The sequence below is a fragment of the Podarcis liolepis genome (genome assembly GCF_965112155.1).
Source record: "Podarcis liolepis genome assembly, chromosome: Z".
Classification (NCBI taxonomy): domain Eukaryota; kingdom Metazoa; phylum Chordata; class Lepidosauria; order Squamata; family Lacertidae; genus Podarcis; species Podarcis liolepis.
This window is the reverse complement of record NC_139570.1, coordinates 4,334,983-4,355,344: the sequence shown is the minus strand read 5'-3', so window position 1 is coordinate 4,355,344 and position 20,362 is coordinate 4,334,983. Positions and strand designations below refer to the sequence as shown.

General features: G+C 45.2%; 1 protein-coding gene across 2 annotated transcripts; it reads right to left on the bottom strand.

Moving 5' to 3' along the window:
• Positions 1–5,058: 5,058 nt before the first annotated feature.
• On the bottom strand, positions 5,059–18,666 carry VGLL1 (vestigial like family member 1). 2 transcript variants are annotated; one of them, XM_083486622.1, is made up of 4 exons: positions 18,440–18,666; positions 16,349–16,554; positions 14,928–15,338; positions 5,059–7,541 (listed from the first exon to the last, which is right to left on the bottom strand). In XM_083486622.1, the coding sequence occupies exons 2-4, from the start codon at positions 16,530–16,532 to the stop codon at positions 7,501–7,503; spliced, it is 636 nt and encodes a 211-aa protein (XP_083342748.1). In that variant the 5' UTR covers positions 16,533–16,554; positions 18,440–18,666; the 3' UTR covers positions 5,059–7,500. The 2 variants fall into 2 exon arrangements, with proteins under 2 accessions (XP_083342748.1, XP_083342747.1); XM_083486621.1 differs by having other exon boundaries at positions 16,325–16,554; positions 18,440–18,637.
• Positions 18,667–20,362: the final 1,696 nt, after the last annotated feature.

Here is a 20,362-nt window from a genome sequence, read left to right as displayed (position 1 = left end):
GACGTCACGGGGCTGTAATGGTGGTGTGCCTCGAGATTTTTTTCATCAAACAAGTGTGCCTTTGCCCAAAAAAGGTTGGGAAACACTGCTCTACATTATGTGAAATGTCAAGAGTTTGACCAAATTCATGAGAAACTGATCTACGAAGTGAAAGTACTGGGAGCCTTGGATTGCAGGGCTCACAATTATTGCAGCATCCTAATAACATCCACATCATCAGATGCCTGAAGTTGGCTCCTGATTCTTAATTTCATACAGTCCTTTGAATCCTTAGGTTCGTATATTTGGACAAATTCATAAGGCTAAGGTTATCGGTGGCTACAGCCATGAAGACTATCTTCCTCCTCCACTGCTGGAGACAGTATGCCTCTGAATGCCTGGTGCTGGGCATCAACATTAACAGACCTCACATCTTGGGTGAATTGGATTGAAAAGATCACTTACAGTTTCTGGAGTTCAAAGGCTTTATTCACAGAATGGATTATTTACAAGATAAGCAGAGGTGAGAGAGAAATAGCAGAAACCCTATCTCAACAAGCTGGAAGAGGACAACAAACAAATAATGGCTCTACTTTTAGGGGTGGAATTAACTTAGAGTCTTAGACAAAGTGAAGACTATAAGCAAGTGCTGGCTAGCTTGCAAGACAAATAGTGCCCTCGTGTGGTTTAAAGTAAAAAAGGTAAAGGGTAAAGGGACCCCTGACCAGTCGTGACCGACTCTGGGCTTTAGGCCGAGGGAGCCGGTGTTTGTCTGCAGACAGCTTCTGGGTCATGTGTCCAGCATGACTAAGCAGCTTCTGGCGAACCAGAGCAGCGCACGGAAACACCGTTTACCTTCCCGCCGGAGTGGTATCCATTTATCTACTTGCACTTTGACGTGCTTTCGAACTGCTAGGTTGGCAGGAGCAGGGACCGAGCAACGGGAGCTCACCCCGTCCGTGGTTTAAAGTAGCACATGCATAAACTAATTCAGGAGAAGGAAAGGTATTGCTTTTCTCCAGCAATCACAAGTATGTGGGGCAGGAATGTGGCAGGTCCTGCTTAGGGTTTACCTAGTGACAACTGGCATGATGCAACCAAAATAAGATTTATTTTAATTCTGGTGTATGTGTGTGGGAGAGACACAGAGATTTAAGCAAATACTTAACTTTCCCATTATAGGGCTGCATATCTCTCTGGGCCTCATTGAGCACAGTGGTACTTGCTTCTGGGCAGTGTTCGAAACTCCCATTGTTCTAGGCGCATTTTGCAACAGGGAATTTAATTAGTGTGAGCAGTGTTTGAGCTCTGGGCACAGTACTGCCCCTAAGATCTCAGATTAAAACTGCAGAGTGGAAGGAAAGGAGGACCTTTTTTCTGCCTCCCCACTTCCAGCTACTCTCTGAAGACAGGAGAAGAGACCCTCTTAAGAATATTGGGGGGGGGGTAAGCAGGGGAAGGACTAGAGACCATGTGAAAAATGAACGTAATATTTTAGCTGCAGTTTATTCATTTTCAGCTTTGTATCCTTGTTATAAAAAAGCACACCTAGACATTCCATTGCTGCACCCATAACATTGGTTTAAAGTGCCATTTAGCTCCTAGCTTTCATATCTCAGTTTCTAACCCTGCTTCTGGGTAAACATGTAAAGTGCTGAATTTGGGCAAGATGGTGCCCTGTCTAGGCACTTGCTTTTGAGCAGGCATAGGCAAACTCCAGCCTCCAGATGTTTTGGCACTACAATTCCAATCATCCCTAGCTAACAGGACCAGTGGTAAGGGATGATGGGAATTGTAGTCTCAAAACATCTGGGGGGCTGGAGTTTGCCTATGCCTGCTTTTGAGGATCCAAAGCTAAACCAGCAAAGTTTGCCAATAAAATTATAAATTCAAAGATCATCTTATTAACCATCTGTGGGTTCTATCCTGCTACTTTTTACTCAAAGCCGATGCACTGGAAAGTAAAAACAGGGTTTACATCCATTAATTTCAATTCATGTCCTGCCTATTTCTCTCAATTTCACAATGGGCAAAATTCTGTTTCACGTATTGTTTCAGAGACTGCAATTAGGTAGGCTCACCTTTAAATGTAAGCTGAATTTAATTTCTTCCTTTATCCCTAACTCTTGAGTAAAACTTAGTTGGATCAAATCCTACATCATCAGAAAAATCAGCATCAAGTAACTACCATGCTAGTTTTCTGAGTGATGTGTAACTTTCGGGCGAGTTTTTGGAGCAGGCGCTATAAACCAGACATCATGCGACCACAACTTTTTTATGGGTCTTTGTTCATGCCTGGTGACTTCTTGCATTGCCTTTAAGTTGCCTCTAGTGGCTTCTTGAAAGAGGGTTACTAGACACACACACCCCTTGTCCTTGTCTGATGTGCCTCTCTTCACAATCCTACTTTCCCCCAGAGAGTCAATCTAAGCAAGACAAGCCATTTGAGCATAGCCATAAAGTTCAAAGCCACCTGCCAGCCCAGTCATTGAGCCTGCAGAGGCCTGTTCAATTCCCTCAGAATGAAGAAAACTTCTGTGGCTGTGGGGAATAACAGTGGGAGCTCCTGCATCCTGTGTGCAGGCTTCAGGTTGGCTGCTATGGTGCAAACTTAGGTAAGCCAGGAGTCTGCAACTTTTGTGGGTTTAGGTGAACATTTGGACATGTAAGAAACTGTCATGGTTGCCACAGAACACCCATTTCACTGAAGAAAAGTGGGAATACTGAGACCCACCCCAAAACAAATAGGCAAAACATCTACTAAGCACACCCCAAAATAAACACAATAAAGTAGGCCACATCTCCCAGCTAACAGGGCTCTGATGGGCGACGGCTGCTGCTGCTGGAGGCAAGAAGCTTCTGAATACCATTTGCTGGAAGTCGTGTGGAGAATGGCTTTTGCACTCAGGTCCTTCCCATTAGGGTATCTGGTTAGCCACTGAGAGAACGGGATGATGGGTTACATACCGTATTTTTCGCTCTATAACACGCACCTGACCATAACACGCACATCGTTTTTAGAGGAGGAAAAAACATTCTAAACGAAACAGTGGATGTATGATTTTTGTGGTTCATGCTGTGGCCACAGACATGTGATCTGATGGTGAATTTGGGGTGACCCAATGCAAAGATCCTGAGAATCCCTATGGATCCATGCTTTGTAACCACATTTTTGCACCATTGCAGCCCCAGGCAACAGTGGGTGCGTGATTTTTTTGGTGCAGGCTGTAGCCATGGACATGCTATGTGATCTGATGGTGAATTTGGGGTGACCCAATGCAAAGATCCTGAGGATCCATATGGATCTATGCTTTGTAACCACATTTTAAGTGGGGAGCGAAGGAAAAACAAAGAAGGGACATGAGAGGGGTGTGCAGAGAACCAGCTGGCTAAGAATGCAGGAGAGGGATTTAACGGAAGGGAGGAAAGACAGGCAAAAGTTTCTCCCCGCCCAAGCCAGCCAGCCAGCCAGCCATCCATCTCTCTCTCTCTCTCTCTCTCTCTCTCTCTCTCTCTCTCTCTCTCCCCTCCCCTCCCCTCTCTCTCCCTCCCCCCTGCCCCTCTCTCCCTCCCCCCCTCTCTCTCCCTCTCCCCCCCCTCTCTCCCTCTCCCCCAGCAGCACCGGAGCACAGAGAGGAACTCTGCTTTCCCCTCTGCTTGCCTGGAGGGGAGGGGCTTTCCCTGCTCTTTGTTCTGTTTGAGCAAACACAGCAACGAAACAGAGAAGGGTGGGCAGTAAGACCCTGAGGCTGAATGCAGGAAAGCAGCCACTTCCTCTTTTCAGGTTTCCCTTCTCCGTGAAGCACGATTTGATTTTTGCCTGATTTTTCGGCTCCAGGGACCACACATTCGCTCAATAACACGCACAGACATTTCCCCTTCCTTTTTAGGAGAAAAAATCTGCGTGTTATAGAGCGAAAAATACGGTAGGTTTACATACGCAAGGCTCTTCCATTACTAGCAACCTGCAGTCCTGACACTTATTACCTGCTGCTTGCACTTTGGGGGTGTGGGACAATATGCAGAGACCATTCTGCTTTCAATTTACTGACTTGAAAATCATGGTGTCAACCCAACCACAGGCAAACAAGCAGCAACAACAAAGAGAGAGGGCGGTATATTTTCTCTGTCCTCCTTTATCCTCTAAGGAAGGTGTGAGAAACCTTGGCTCTGTGGATCTCACTGAACTACAGCTTCCATGCAGCTTAGCAAGCAAGGCCAGTAGCCAGGGATGGTGGGAGCTGTAGTTCAAAAACATCTGGAGGGCCAAAGGTGCTCTAGTGATAACTCAAGAAATTAGGACTGTGTTGAAAACACCCACAGACTTTATTCAGCCTTGGCCCTGTATACCTGAAGGAGCGTCTCCACCCCCATCATTCAGCTGGACACTGAGGTCCAGCTCCGAGGGCCCTCTGGCGGTTCCCTCCCTGCGAGAAGTGAGGTTACAGGGAACCAGGCAGAGGGCCTTCTACGTAGTGGCACCTGCCCTGTGGAACGCCCTCCCACCAGATGTCAAGGAGATAAAGAACTACACAACTTTCCGAAGACATCTTAAGGCACCCCTGTATCAGGAAGTGTTTCATGTTTGATATTTTACTGCATTTTTAATATTTTGTTGGGAACGGCTCCAGTGGCTGGGGCAACCTAGTCAGAGGGGTGGCATATAAATATTATTGTTGTTATTGATCCCACAAACATAAGCTGCAAATTTGTTTCATCTTTTTACAAGTGCTCTGAATTTGTGTTAAACTGTGAGGGATTTACTGCTGCATTTTGAAATATTTCAAACTATACTGGTAGGTTGTTAATCCAATTTTGAGGAACTTCTTTTTGTTCAAAGGCATCCCTGTAAGTCAGGGCTGGGGAAGCAAGTAACTGGGCTACAGATTCCATCATCCTTGGCCATGCTGGCTGGGGCTGATGGGAGCTGGAGGGCCCAAGGTTGGAGAAAGCTTCCCTAAGATTACCTAACTGCCCCGCTGATGCCATGAAGAACAATCTCCCTTATTGTGGACCATGTTTTACTTGGCCAAAAAAACCCTCTGCCTAATGCATGAAGCAAGTTGGTGGGTACACATATATATTCATAAACATAATGGTGCATTTTATTCAAGCAAGTGCATGCATAATAAGCACTGTACACAGATTTAAAGAAAACAAGTGCTTGCTTAGTCAATCTACAATGTAAGAGACTTGTCACAAAATGAGGGTGGGGAGAGAGCTACCAGATTTACAATAATCCAGGCACACTTCCTGCTCGGTAGGACTGTGCATCAGATCCTAAACAGGGTCACCTGGCTTTGGTTGAGACAGCCCTTGATTGCTCAGGACCCACCCAGAGTGATCTGAGGCTGTTGAAAGGCAAGGTGATGGGGCTGGGGGAGGGTGGAAGGAAGAGAAGAGACTGGTAGCCTCTGCTGGGTCTACTTCATCAGTGATTCCTTGCAGGGAACACACCACAGAAGCGACACCTACAACATTAAATGCAGTGTCTCCTTCTCCCATCCGTTCCTGATCACATATTTAATTAAGGGTTTAAAACCCCAATTAGGCATTAGGGATGCCCCCCCCCCCCCCACAAATCAAATCAGGGCCCAGATCCAGGTTGGGTCAGGTCAGCCCAGTATTTTCCTGCTTTGGATAGAGGTTGATCTGAAGTGCTGAATCTGACTCATCCTTTAGGCTTGGCTCTTTGGCACACTTGCTGAAGAGGCTGGCAGTAGTAGACCTTGGCATCTCAAATCTCAGTGGTGCCCTGTGCGACGACACACACACACCTGCCTCTTGCCTTCCATTGAACTTCATAGTTGTGGGCCTTCTGCTGCATCCCAGAAGCTCCATGCCCAGTGTAGCCAACCCAGTCACACACCTCTAGCTCTGCCCTTGAGGTTGGCTACTGCTGAGGCAGATGTAAGCAGGACAACTTGCTTCAGAGAGAAGGATGCTCATAAATCAATGCATGGATTCTCTTTCGATTTAGATGCTGCAGTTCGTCCAGACTTTAAGCAACTCAGAACTTGGTGACTGCCGGTTTATCTCAGATGGGAGCTGACAGTACAAGAAGTGCCATATTTTAATTTTGGGGAGGAACAGAAGCCATATATATATATATATATATATCTGCAGCACCAGATGGTGGCAACTCAATACAATCTAATGTTTTGCCAAGTCTTCCAGAGTAAGAGAGAAATATACAAAGCCCAGAGGAATGAAAGCATCAGCAAGTATGACAACATCTCATTGTTGAGAACACACTATTGACTTTTTCCACCCTCAGGGGAGACCTGCAGAAATAGCATTTTCTGCTCGTGCTGGTTTTTAAAGTGGAAAAATAAAATGATTACTCTCTCTCTCTCTCTCCCCCTTCTAGTAAAGCAGAGATGGAAACAGGCAGTTGTGATTTCTGTTGCAAAAACAACTCTTGGTTCTGAAAGCAAGAAAACCCAGATTCTTGTGTAAATTAGGCAGTGTTACATCAGTGTGCAAGTTCCGCCTTTCAATAAGGGCCTGCAGATCCATTGCTTCGCATTTAACAAGAAAACTGCTGTGTTTCCCCCTCCTTTTACTTCTTCCAGTCACATAATCTTTTTTAAATAAATTTTCCTCCTTTAGAGAAGAGTAGGAGCTGAGGGATCTATAGCAGGGTGAACTGAGAATGTTTTTCAGGAAAACAAGTAGGTAGTCGTGTTGGCCTGCTGTAGTCAAAACAAAATAAAAAAATTCCTTCCAGTAGCACCTCAGAGACCAACTGAGTTTGTTACTGGTATGAGCTTTCGTGTGCATGCACACTTCTTCACGAAAGCTCATACCAATAACAAACTTAGTTGGTCTCTAAGGTGCTACTGGAAGGAATTTTTTTATTTTGTTTCTTCAGAATGATTTTCACATCCATTAACACATATCAGATATTGGAGAATCTAGACTGACACAATGAGCTCTAAGGTCTGGCTTTGTTACCACACCCCGTAGAGTTTTTACGCCTGCAGCCATGCACCTCCACCACAGCTGGTGCTTCTCTTCTCTTTTGATGGCCAGCAAACACTCTGGAAGTTGATGACAAGTTTCAGCTGGTGTGAAAAGTAGGGTCTGGGGGTCTTCCGGATGAAAAGAGTCCCCATGTGCCAAGCATGCTGCATTAGGGTTGTTGAAAAGGCAAGCAGAAGGGAAATTAAACAACATAGTGTAAGTGGTAGCAAGTCCTTGTATATAGACCAGGTGTTGTGGGGGAGGGAACCTTTGGCTCTCCAGGTGTTGCTGAACTACAACTCCCATCAGCCCAGCAAGCCTGGACAAATGCCACTGATGATAGGAGCTGTAGTCCGGCAACATCTGGAAAGCTGAAGATTCCCCACACCCAGTATATATATTTTCAAAGGAGCACCGGAAGGTCTGCAAATGGAGGTTGGAGGTGGGGTCACTGATGTCCTCCTCTTCATCACAGTGGCTGGTTGTTGTTGTTTGAAAAATGTCCACACAGGAGATTTCTCTGTGCCAGAAACAATAAACAAATGTGTCCATTTTCTAAAAGTAGAGATCTCTTCTTCTGTCATTTTCAAGGATACCTGGAAAATAGGGAGGAGATTAGCGGGGAAATAGTTAATCTTAAAGAGGAGGATATTAGGGGCAGAAGACAAGGGAGGGCTGATGGAACCTCTACATTTCATTTACTTATGATTACAGTGGTACCTCGGGTTAAGAACTTAATTTGTTCTGGAGGTCCGTTCTTAACCTGAAACTGTTCTTAACCTGAAGCACCACTTTAGCTAATGGGGCCACCTGCTGCCACCGTGCCGCTGGAGCACGATTTCTGTTCTTATCCTGAAGCACTATTTCTGGGTTAGTGGAGTCTGTAACCAGAAGCGTCTGTAACCCGAGCTACCACTGTAAAGATAATTATTTGTGTCCTCTGGTTGCTCCAGTTTTTTGTCTCTCTGTAGCAACTTACAGTACAGTGTGAGAACTAAGTTCACAGTTGGGTTTTGTTGTGTATGTCACATTTGCTGTTAATGTGCTTCTTGTCTGATAAAGTTTTGATGATTAAAAAAAATTAATTAAGTAATAATAATTAGGCCCATGCTATTCAATAAGCTAATCAGTTCAATTACATGTAGGAAAGCTTTTGGCCCTCCAGATGCTGCTGAAGTACAACTCACACTAGCCAATGTTGCCGTTTCACCAGGTTCACCACACCTTCCCCAGAGCAAAAGAGAAAACATTTAATGCTATTCTAAGATGGTTTTTGCCTGTTGCTATAAACTCTTGGATTAAAAATAATAAATCCTTACACTTATTAACTGTGTGGAAGGCACATTGCTAGACCATCAAAATATTTTAAATCTATTCATTTAACCCAGGCATGGGGAAACTTGGGCCTGCCAGATGAACTATAACTCCCATCACCCCTGACCATGCTGGGGCTCATGGGAGTTGTAGTTCAGGAACATCTGGAGGGCCAAACCCTAATTCTATACCCCCCTCTCTCTCACTCACACACACACCCCTATTTAATTCTCACAACAACTTTGTGAGGTAGGGTAGGATGAGAGAAAGCATGACTGACCCAAAGCCAGCCAATAAGCTTAGGGGCCAGAGGATGGTGTGCCAGTTAACCATTGCATGGGCTCTCCATCACTGCCTGGGAGATGAGGGTGAGCTAGAGAAGAGGCCACGGTGGAGGCAATTTTTTCAAGGCAACTGCGGTTTCAGTTACTATAAACAGACCCTAATAAATGTCCTGCGCAACAGGCGGGTTGTTCTGAAAAATAGCTCCATAATCAACACATCTCAAAAGACACCAGTTTTGAGCACTTGGCGGGCAAAGAACATCATCACCCTACCTAGCAGATCCAAGGCAACACCAATGACAAAACAGGTGCATGGAGCAACTTAGGACACCACCCATCGTGGTTGTAAGAAGAGCCCCAAGACAGCTCAAGCGAGTTGTGACTAGCGTTGTCACTCTGAAAATGCAACCAAAACACATTTTCGAGTTTTACACTATATAGTCTAATAAACCCTAAGCACCACAGAATAAACCATAGAATCATAGAATTGTGGAGTTGGAAGGGACCCCGAGGGTCATCAAGTTCAACCTCCTGCCATGCAGGAATCTCAGTTAAAGCCTCCATGACAGATGGCCAGCCAACCTCTGCTTAAGAACCTCCAAGGAAGGAGAGTCCAAGATCACAGAAAGAGTCCATTCCACTGTCAATAGCTCTTGCCATCAGAAAGTTCTTCCTGATGTTTAGTCAGAATCTCCTTTCTTCTAACTTGAAGCCATTGGTTTGAGTCCTACCCTCCAAAGCAGGAGAAAACAAACTTGCTCCCTCCTCCATGTAACAGCCCTCCAGATATTTGAAGATGGCTGTCGTATCTCCTCTCAGTCTCCTCTTTTCCAGGCTAAACATACCCAGCTCATTCAACCGCTCCTCCTCAGGTTTGGCTTCTAGACCCTTGATCGTCTTGGTCACCTCTTCTGTACATGTTCCAGCTTTTCAATCTCCTTCTTAAATTGTGGTGCCCAAAATTAGACCAAGTATTCCAGATGAAGTTTGACCAAGGCAGAATAAAATGGTACTTTTACTTCCCTTGATCTGGACACTATACTTGTGTTGATGCAGTCTAGAATAGAATTTGCTGCTTTTGCTGCTGCATCACACTGTTGACTCAGATTAAGCTTGTGGTCCACTAAGACCATGGGTAGGCAAACTAAGGCCCAGGAGCCAAATCTGGCCCAATCGCCTACGAAATCTGGCCCACGGATGGTCCAAGAATCAGCGAGTTTTTACATGAGTAGAATGTGTGCTTTTATTTAAAATGCATCTCTGGCTTATTTGTGGGGCATAGGAATTCATTCATTCCCCCCCCAAAAAAATAGCCTGGCCCCCCACAAGGTCTGAGGCCCCCCTGCTGAAAAGGTTTGCTGACCCCTGACCAAGACCCCTAGATCCTTTTCACGTGTACAGGTGAAACTCAAAAAATTAGAATATTGTGGAAAAGTTCATTTATTTCAGTAATTCAACTTAAAAGGTGAAACTAATACATGAGGTAGACTCGTGACATGCAAACGAGATATGTCAAGCCTCTATTTGTTATAATTGTGGTGATCATGGCGTGTAGCTGATGAAAACCCCAAATTAACAATCTCAGAAAATAAATATTGTGAAAAGGTGCAGTAGCTATTCAATCCATAGCACCTGCAATGGGTTCCTGAGCCTTTAAATGGTCTCTCAGTCTGGTTCAGTAGGAAGCACAATCATGGGGAAGGCTGCCGACCTGACAGTTGTGCAGAAAGCCATCATTGAGACCCTCCATAAGGAGGGAAAGCCTCAAAAGGCAATTGCAGAAGAAGTTGGATGTTCCCAAAGTGGTGTATTGAAGCACATTAATGGAAAGTTATGTGGAAGGGAAAAGTGTGAAAGAAAAAGGTGCACAAGCAGCAGGGATGACCGCAGCCTGGAGAGGATTGTCAGGAAAAGACCATTCAAACATGTTGGGGACTTTCACAAGGAGTGGACTGAGGCTGGAGTTAGTGCATCAAGAGCCACCACACACAGACAGATCCTGGAGATGGGCTTCAAATGTCGTATTCCTCTTGTCAAGCCGCTCCTGAACAAGAAACAACGTCAGAAGCGTCTTACCTGGGCTAAAAAAAAAAAAAAAAGAACTGGTCTGTTGCTCAGTGGTCCCAAGTCCTCTTTTCTGATGAGAGCAACATTTGCATCTTATTTGGAGACCAAGGACCCAGAGTCTGGAGGAAGAATGGGGAGGCACACAATGCCAGATGCTTGTAGTCCATTGTGAAGTTTCCAGAGTCTGTGTTGATTTGGGGAGCCCTGTCATCAGCTGGTGTTGGTCCACTGTGCTTCATTAAGTCCAGGGTCAACGCAGACGTCTACCAGGAGATTTTGGAGCACTTCATGCTTCCTTCCGCAGATGAGCTTTATGGGGATGCTGACTTCATTTTCCAGTAGGACTTGGCACCTGCCCACACTACCAAAAGTACCAAAACCTGGTTCAGTGCCCATGGGATTACTGTGCTTGATTGGCCAGCAAACTCGCCTGACCTGAACCCCATAGAGAATCTATGGGGCATTGCCAAGAGAAAGATGAGAGGCATGAGACCGAGCAATGCAGAAGAGCTGAAGGCTGCTATTGAAGCATCCTGGTCTTCCATAACACCTCAGCAGTGCCACAGGCTGATAGCATCCATGCCACGCCGCAGTGAGGCAGTAATTGATGCAAAAGGGGCCCAAACCAAGTACTGAGTTCATATGCATGCTTCTACTTCTCAGAGGTCCAATATTGCTCTATTTTCAATCCTTGTTTTGCTGATTTCATTTAATATTCTAATTTTCTGATATTCTTAATTTGGGGTTTTCAACAGCTGTATGGCATGATCATCACAATTATAACAAAGGCTTGACATATCTTGTTTTGCATGTCATGAGTCTATCTCATATATTAGTTTCACCTTTTAAGTTGAATTACTGAAATAAATGAACTTTTCCACAATATTCTAATTTTTCGAGTTTCACCTGTAGTAAGCCGGGTGTCCCCCATCCTATATTTGTGAATCTGGTTCTTCTTGCCTAAGTGTAGAATCTGACATTTGTCCCTACAGAAATTCATTTTATTAGTTTGGGCCCAGTGCTCCAATCTGTTAGGGACATATTGAATCCTGATTTTGTATTCAAAGGCATTAGTTATTATTAGTATTACCGTATTTAGTAAATTCATATAACTCTCTTTATCCATAGGTCTTAGGGCAGTTTACAGCATAAAATTACTTTATAAAAACACAAAATACATAATAAAAAGAAGAACAAAAACAAACCAATAATGCCTCCTCCCCCGTCACATTTAAAATGGCATTGTATGTCAGTCTGCCAAAGGTGCCTAAAGATGTATAATGAAGGCACCAACTGAATTTCCCTGGGGAGAGCATTCCACAAATGGGGAGCTACTGTGGAAAAGCCGTGTTGCCACCCTCTGGACCGCTCATGGAGGGCTACCTCTCCCTGTTTGGTGTAATCTGCAAATTTAATTACCATCCCTTCAATACCTTCATCCAAGTCATTTATAAAGATGGGCCCAATACAGAACCCTGCAGCCTCCCACTTGTCTCTTTCTTCCAGGGTGATGAGGAACCATTAGTGAGCAACCAGCTACAAAGCCACCTGTTACCTCACCCAGCCCACATTTTACCACCTTCTCCATAAGAATATACTGGAGGACTTTGGCAAAAACCTTCCTGAGATCAAGATACACTACATCCACAGCATTCCCCTGATCCACCAAGCTTGTAATTCTAATTTAAAAAATGAGATTTCTCTGGCAGGACTTGCTTTTGAAAAACCAATGCTCGTTCTTAGTAATCACAGCTTCCTTTTCTAAGTGCTCACCAACTGTTAAATGATCTGCTCTAGGACCTTTCCTGGTATTGATGTTAAGCTGACCAGTTGGTAATTACCGTACCTGGATCTTCTCTTTCCCCCTGTTTGAAGATGGGGACAACGTTTCCCCATCTCCAGTCTGTAGGGACTTCAGCTGTTCTCCAAGAATTCTCAAAGATTATAGACAAAGTCTTGGAGATTACATTCACAAGCTCCTTGAGTACCCTTGGGTGCAGCTCATCAGGCCCTGGTTATTTGAATTCATTTATTGTAACCAGATGTTCCCTTACTACCTCTTGTCCTATCTTGGGCTGCACTTCCCTTCTTGCATCATTTATTCTGTTAACACCAGGTTGGGCACTACTTTCATTCTGGGTGAAGACAGAGGCAACTCCCTGTAACTGTTGGCTACTCGTGTATACTCTTTCTTCACGATTCCCCCTTTCTTCCATTTCTTAGACGTACCCTTCTTAAATCTCAGCTCACCTGTAAGCTTCTTATGCAGCCACACTGCTTTCTTTAGATGCCTCCCACTTTTCTTTTTTGTAGGAATTGTCTGCTTTTGTCCCTTCAATATTTCATCTTTAAGGAACTCCTATCCATTTTGGACTCCCTTTTCTTTGAGTATTTCTGACCATGGAATCTCACCCAGTATTTCCTGAAGCTTTTCAAAATCAACCTTCTTAAAATCCAGAGTGCATACCCAAATACACTCAGCTTTCCCTTGCCTCTGTGAAACCCAAGAGGACATGGTCATTTCCTCCAAAGTTTCTGAGGACTTCCACTTTGTCCATCAGTTCCTTCCTGTTGGTGAAGACAAAGCCCAAGATAGATGATCTGGTTGTTGCTTCTTCCACCTTCTGGGAAATGAAATGGTCAGTGAGGCAATTGAGGAATTTGTTGGACCTTACATTCTTGGCAGAGTTTGCGTTCTACAGATATTGGGGTAGTTGAAGTCTCCCTTGACTACTATATCTCTCCTTTTTGAATGCTTGGTAATCTGCTCTAGGGAGGCTCAAATTTGTCTTGCTTGTTTCCCATACTCTGTGCTTTAGTATGAGACATCTGAAACCATGAGTCATTCCCTCTGGCTGATTCCTTATTGTAGTTCCCTAGCCTTTACCAAGTTTCTGCAGCACCACCTCAGCTTCCTGTGCATCAGTGAATGTATTATCACTAGTACCAGGTGTTCCCCTGTTGTCTGTAATGTTATCTCACCCTCAAAATTTAATTTAAAGCTCTTCTGATCAGGTTTGTGAGACTCTCAGCAAAGAGATTCTTGCCAACCACTGTGAGATGCACCCCATCTCTTGCCAGAAGTCCTTCCTCAAGGAAGCAGAGACCATGGTCTAAGAAGCGGAACTCTTCCTGATGACACCACTTGTGTAGCCAATGGTTTACTTCCAGTATTTTCCTCTCTCTTCCTGGGCCATGACCTTCAACAGGAAGCAGTGATGAAAAAACCACCAAGGCCCTTCTGCTTCCCACCCAGAGTCTTGAAGCCCCTTGCTATGGAAGGCTGTCTCTGGTAGTATCATTTGTACCCACATGAATCAAAAGGAAGGGGTTGTGGTCAGTGAGTTTTATAAGGCTTGGCAACTTCTCTGTCACATCATGAACCTTCCAGGACATCCTGTTACTACCACACAGCCTCTGTTCCCTTCAGCAGGGAGTCCCCTACTGCCACCACACCTCTCTTCCTCTTCTGGGGAGTTGTTTTGGAGAAATTGGTACACTGCATCTTCCACAGCCACCTCTGTATTTTCTGAAGTCTACAACTGCTGTCCTTGCTCCTCTGGCCCAGAATCAGTGTCTGAGATGAGGGCATGGAATCAATTTTGCAACTCCAGTGACGCAGCATGGCTACTGGCACTCCTGGTTCTGTGTGTCACATTCTTCCAGGTGTTTGTCTCCTGCAATGGGCAATCTTCCTCCTCCCTAGGAGCACCCTGCCTGTGTTGCTGTTCCAAGACACTTTGCTCTATCAAGAATTTCCTCATCTATACCAACAGCTCAAAGTGTGAATAAGCGGGCCTCAATTTGATGCACCCTCTCTGCCAGCCAGGCAACCAGCTTTCACCTGGGGCAGGCATAGTTTTGCACATTCTCAGGCAGGAAGTGAAACATGGCACAGGTATTGCAGGTCACTGCAGCAGCTCCCTCGCCATCCATGTCTCTTGGTCCTATGTACGCTGTGAGGCGGCACTCCAGGCCTCCCTCTCAAACTCCCCCACTAGATGCCCTCACAAATGCTCCTGTTTACATGTTTTATCATAATACCCAACCATATTATCATACAATCATATCATTCAATAGTGATATCATACAATCATATTGCACAATCACAATATTGCACAATCATTCAACCAGTATTTGTTTCTAATTCATTCAACAGCAGCAATGGCTGTTGTAACATATCCTTCCAGCATTTTTCATTTAAGTGCTTCTTCTCTCCTGGTCCCTTTCTATTTATAAAAGCCATAACAATCAAAGTTACAGATAGGTAGCCGTAAGAATCAAAGTAACAATCAAAGTAAGCCGATATTTACTTACCTCCCCCAGAAGTCAAACTCTGGCTCATATTTTGTAACCTAGCAGAGCTGGTAGGACAAGCAGATCCAGAATTGAGAGGCTCCTGGACAGACGAAGGACACCTTTCCTGTTGCAAGAGACCCAGCAGGGACCCGTATTTCCCATCTGACACAGACCCCTGCGTCATATGCACGTCAGGCATAGAGGGAGGGTACACTGAAGCTGCAGTCAAATTTGGGTTGCCCCCTGAAGGCAACTGCCATAGCTCTGTAGCTGGTGGTGTGATGCCCTGGAGAAGAGGAGGAGGGTAGGGGTTTGTTGCTGCAGCAGCTGCATTATCATCGGAGCTGGATAGGTTTAAAGGAGGCGGTGCATGGTACGGCTTAGCCCATTGCGGCGAGAAGTTCCACTGCTGGGGAGATGTGTGGCTTTCTGTTTATTAAAAGGGAGGAAGGATGTAATCAATGCATTTTTATTGCATTTTGAAATTGTTTTATAATAAATACAACCACCAAAAACACAGAGAGACCACACGTGAACCAAAACATAGGGATACTCATGACTAAAGGATGTGCTAGGAAAGCATCACTCAGTGGGCACAACCATGAAATCTTTTTCCTTCTTACCCTGTGCAAAGGCTTCCAGGAAGCCCAGCTATTGAAAGACAGAATCATGCCCTCCAGTAGTGTATACCAAGAACCACAGGAGTTTGGTCACCAAAAACCTGCTTCAGTTTTAGCACCTGCATTGCTTAAGCCCTCAAAGTATCTTTGCAAGAGTGGAAGGTAAGGAGAAAGCTAAAACAAACCTCTCCATCTCCAGTGACCCCACACACCCTGGGCCACCCAACCAAGTCCAGTTGTTACCAATCATTCCTGAGTTTGTATCTGTCATGGATTTGAATTGGTCTTTTGTATGTGCCGTGGCTGTTTTAGGCTGTTTCATGTATTTGTATCTGGGTTATAATATTGCCAATCACTTCATGGTGCTTCATGCAAATTGATTCATAAATGAAATGGAGGAGAAAGAGGACAGCTGTCCCCCCTCCCCCATCACAAAAAGAGGCAGGAAAACACACAGGAAAATATAGGGTAGCACTTCTTTGATGCCACAGTGTATAACCTCCCTGCAAAGCAGTCAGAATGACTGCTTAGTAAGCAGGTTGTCTGGAAACTGTCATGGAGGCTGTGTGCACACTGCACATTCAAAGCACATTCTCTCCATCAAAGAATACTGGGCATTGTAGTATGTTAAAGTTTGATGGAACTTTGGCTATGCAATGGCTAAACTACAGTGCACAGAATTCTTTGAGGGAGAGAACCACAGTGCAGCTGTGGCTGTACAAGTTTCTTGTCCACAGCGAGTCAACATTATTACATAAGTAACCTGCAGCCAGAAAATGTGGAGGAAAAGCTCACCATGTTTTACAATTCCATCCTCACCACTGTTCTTTCTGCTCAAATCCTGTGGAGTTTTGGATGCGCTCAATGCTCTAGAGAAGTGCTCATCCACCACACTGTTAATGTCTCCTTGGAAGTAGGTAAACACCACACACTGGGCTCCCCACTCTGTTTTCACAGGCTGCTTGCATTTGCTCAGCTTTGTGGAGTCCTTCCTCTCTTCCATTTCTAGGGACTTTTGTCTGTGCCTAAAAACGAAGAGAAACAAAGTGATGGAAGAGTAGGTTCTGGCTCAAAAAATGTGCTTCATTAAACTATTTTTAAGTTGCAATTTAAAAGCAAAACAAACAAAACAGATGCAAGGGGTGGGTAATCAACAGGTTGAATACGACTCAATAATTATACATACTGGTAATCTCAATAATTTATTTCTGCTTTATATTTTCTTTACAGGAGTTTTGAGATGAAGAGTATATCAAGGGCAGGGAACAAGCTGGCAGTGATCTTTACCTTTGTATACAGTAGTCAATAAAGGCTTTCCATATTTTCACAGATGGGTCTTAATCTCGTTTTCCTTAGTTTTTGTGTTGCCCTAAAACCAAACTTTACTGTATCATTGGTCACCGTTTATGTTCTGATCTATCACTGCCTGTGCAGTCAAGAGCAGATTACTCAACAGAGTGGGCCAGGGGGTTGTTTGCTTGAAATTGGCTACGATGATGAAGGAGAAATAATTGCCTTTCTTGTTAAAGAAGATGGATTCAATATAGGGTTGCTGGACCCCAGGGCAGAGCTGAAGTCTCCAGGTTCACCTGCCCCCCTCCCCTCCCCCATGGCAAGTGGAGGGCTTGACTCTCCAGGTAGGTAAGAGTGCTTTTAAATTTTATTATTATTAATAATATTTACTAATCATTACTGTGCATGCAGTCAGGAGTGCCAGCTTGGCCCTGTGACCATGAGTGCCCGAGGCCGCGGGTGCCATGCAGTGTGCATGGCCCTGGCACTGAAATATGTTGGTGCCCAGCCCCTTCATGGGGAATTTTGTGGGTGCTCGGGCACCCAGGGCCCCAGGTAGTTGGCACCTATGCAGGTAGGCTTGAAATTATAGTTAGCTTCAGCCCACCAGAACTTCATTAAACTTTGTATTTGTTTTATTTGAATGACATGCTCTCAGTACGTGACTCGTATGTGCCATTCAGTATGGAGGGTTGCAAACTGCAAAGGATATGATTTAAAGGACCGTCATGTTAAATTTATCTAGTCCACCACCGTTGCAAAGCAGATGCCTCCTGGCACTCCATGAAAAGCACACAAACAACACCAGCTTTCCTCTGCTCAGACTCACCAGCAACAGGTATTCAAGGGGCATATTGCCCCTTCCAGTGTTCAAGCTGTGATAGGCTGATAGCCCAAATAAGAACATATGAAGAGCCTGTTGGAATGGGCTAATGACCCATCTAGTCTAGCTTCCTGCTCTCATGGAGATGCCCATGAGAAGCCTGCATGCAGGACCTGAGTGAAACAGCCTGCTTGCAATTCCTAGCAACTGGTATTCAGAAGCATAAAATCTCCAACAGTGAAGGTGGATCATAGCCTTCTCCTCCACAACTTAGTCTAATCCTCTCTTAAAACCATCCAAGTTGGTGGCCCTCCCTGCCTCCCGTGGGAGTGACTTCTGTAGTTTAACTCCACACTGCCTGAAGAAGCACTTTCTTTTTGTCCCTCCTGAATCACCACATCAGCTTTGTTGGATGTCCACGAGTTCTGGTGTCATGAGAGAGGGAGGAATGACAGCACCAGCGCGCAAGGAGGATGCTTCAGCAGGTCTCTGGGGGAAACCACAACGTTTGCAGAAAGGGTGTGTGTGTGGAAAACTCACCTCCTTACCCCTCCCATGGAAAACCAGGGCATAAAGGTTTTTGAACAGAACTGCTGGAACCCTGAACAGATTAACATTGCAACGTTTTGTCATTGCAAGTCCCATTTGGCTATTGAGAAGCCTCACATCCTCCCATGATGTTACCTGAGCCCTTTAAATGCATTGGGATTGTCCCCATCCTCTCCTCTTACAAAACAAGACATATTTGGAGCTAAGGGAAGGCATTTCTTCTCCAGCTACCCAGGTTTGCTTACCCCAACGTACTGCTTTCTTATCAGCCACCCTGCAGAGTTCCTGTCCCTCCATACAGCTCATACTGCAGCGCTCCAGGTTTCCATCTCCACGCTGATGCTGGAATTCGGCAGCAATCCCAGGGTGAAGAGAAGCCTGCGTCAGATCACACTACTTGTTCTCTGTCCTTCCAGCAATGACTGAACTAGGCGTATCCTTCAGGCTTGCTAGAAGGAATGTGCAAAATGCACCCTGACAAGTCAACCAGGTTTAGAGGTTTCAGGAATGAGGAAAATAAAAAGGGTTGTTTGGTGTGGGTTTCTACAAGGCAGCTTTTGGCAACGAGGCACACAGGCAACCTGAGGAACTGATGCATATATAGACTCTGGTATCGCCCGGTGTGCCTGGCCAGGGTAAAAAATGCAGCTCTCTCCCACCCCTTACTGTGCAGATACTGAGTCGCAAAGGCAACCCCTTGTTTCACCCTCTCGGCTCCCTCCCACTCTCCCTGCACATTGACTGCCTCCCTGAATGATGCAACATTTAAATCCATCCCTTCCCACTTCACCTCATTCCCAGCTGTAACTAAATTTCAGGCAATGGGTGGGAAACCTTTTCTAGTTGACGGGATACATTCCCTTCAAGGCAAGTGACTGGGGGGGGGCTTGCCTTGTGGGGGCTGGGGGTAGCGGCATAAGCGAAAATGGGCCTTCCAACAAATGTTTAATTCTACCTTTGTGCAGAGGACTGGTTTCAATATCTTCTATCTATCCAGGCCAGCAGGCATTATTAGATCTCAACAACATGTTCCAACCAGGCACAAATGCTCAAGGGAGTTTGCAAAGGAGGGCCGGTGTGAAGTATGGCCTGGCAAGAGCCCTGGGGGCCAGATGAAAAGAGATGGAGGCCAGCATTTGTCTCCCACTCCAAGCCCTGAGGTGCTCCACCTCTCCCAACTGTCTAATTAGAGCCTATCAGTGCTGCCTGTGTCAAGGGAGGGTAGACTTCAGGCTTGTTTGGATCAACTTTATTTTTCACTACAAGAACATCCACCCAAAGCTAGGTTCAAGAGACATGAAGTTAGAATTAAAGGGCAGGTTGCTTCTGGGCACATTCTGAAGCCTGGCCATTCGTTTTCAGCACCAGAACTGAGCTGAGCTCACACGAAAATGCATTCCTGATTATCTGAAGAATTAGATAATCTGAAGAATGCATTCCTGATTATCTGTTCTGAAGAAGTGTGCATGCACACGAAAGCTCATACCAAGAACTAACTTAGTTGGTCTTTAAGGTGCTACTGGAAGGAATTTTTTTATTCCTGATTATCGTTTTTCATTTTTACAGCCTAACTAGGTAAGTCACGTTGTTGCTACTTTTGTTAAGACAAGTGAGAGTCAGAAACCCTTGACATCTACTGCAGGATCTCTGCTCTGAGAGCTTCCCATAGATCCTGCTCTACTTTCCAGGCACTTCTGGCCCACCTACAGTATGTAACCCTTATGTAAGCCTTAACCTGCCACCACTGCCCAGAGCCTTAACAATGGGCAGGCTGCTTCAACCAGAGCTTTAGCCAAGGGCTTTAATCCATACTCATCAGCTGATGATGCCTTGCCTGTGCAATCCTGTTCCCTGTATTAATGCAGGATTAAACCCTAAAGTTATGCCATCTGATTTCCAAGTTGGGTGTGATTTGAGGGAAATGACCTCATGGGCCAAATTGGACCATTGGTGGGGTAAGACTGGCCTGTAGGACAAAAGTTCCCCTCTCCTGCTGTAAGGCATTATGTATACCTAGCACATGATATCAGTAAATAATACCACCACCTTCTTGGGCGTGTAGAGATAGTCCCTTTCATGCTGCTCTAGGTGGAGTGAGCAGACTGGGTATCTGGGCAGGTTGGCTGATCCTGCCCAGAAGTCCCTCTGCTAGGGTTATACACCTGGTT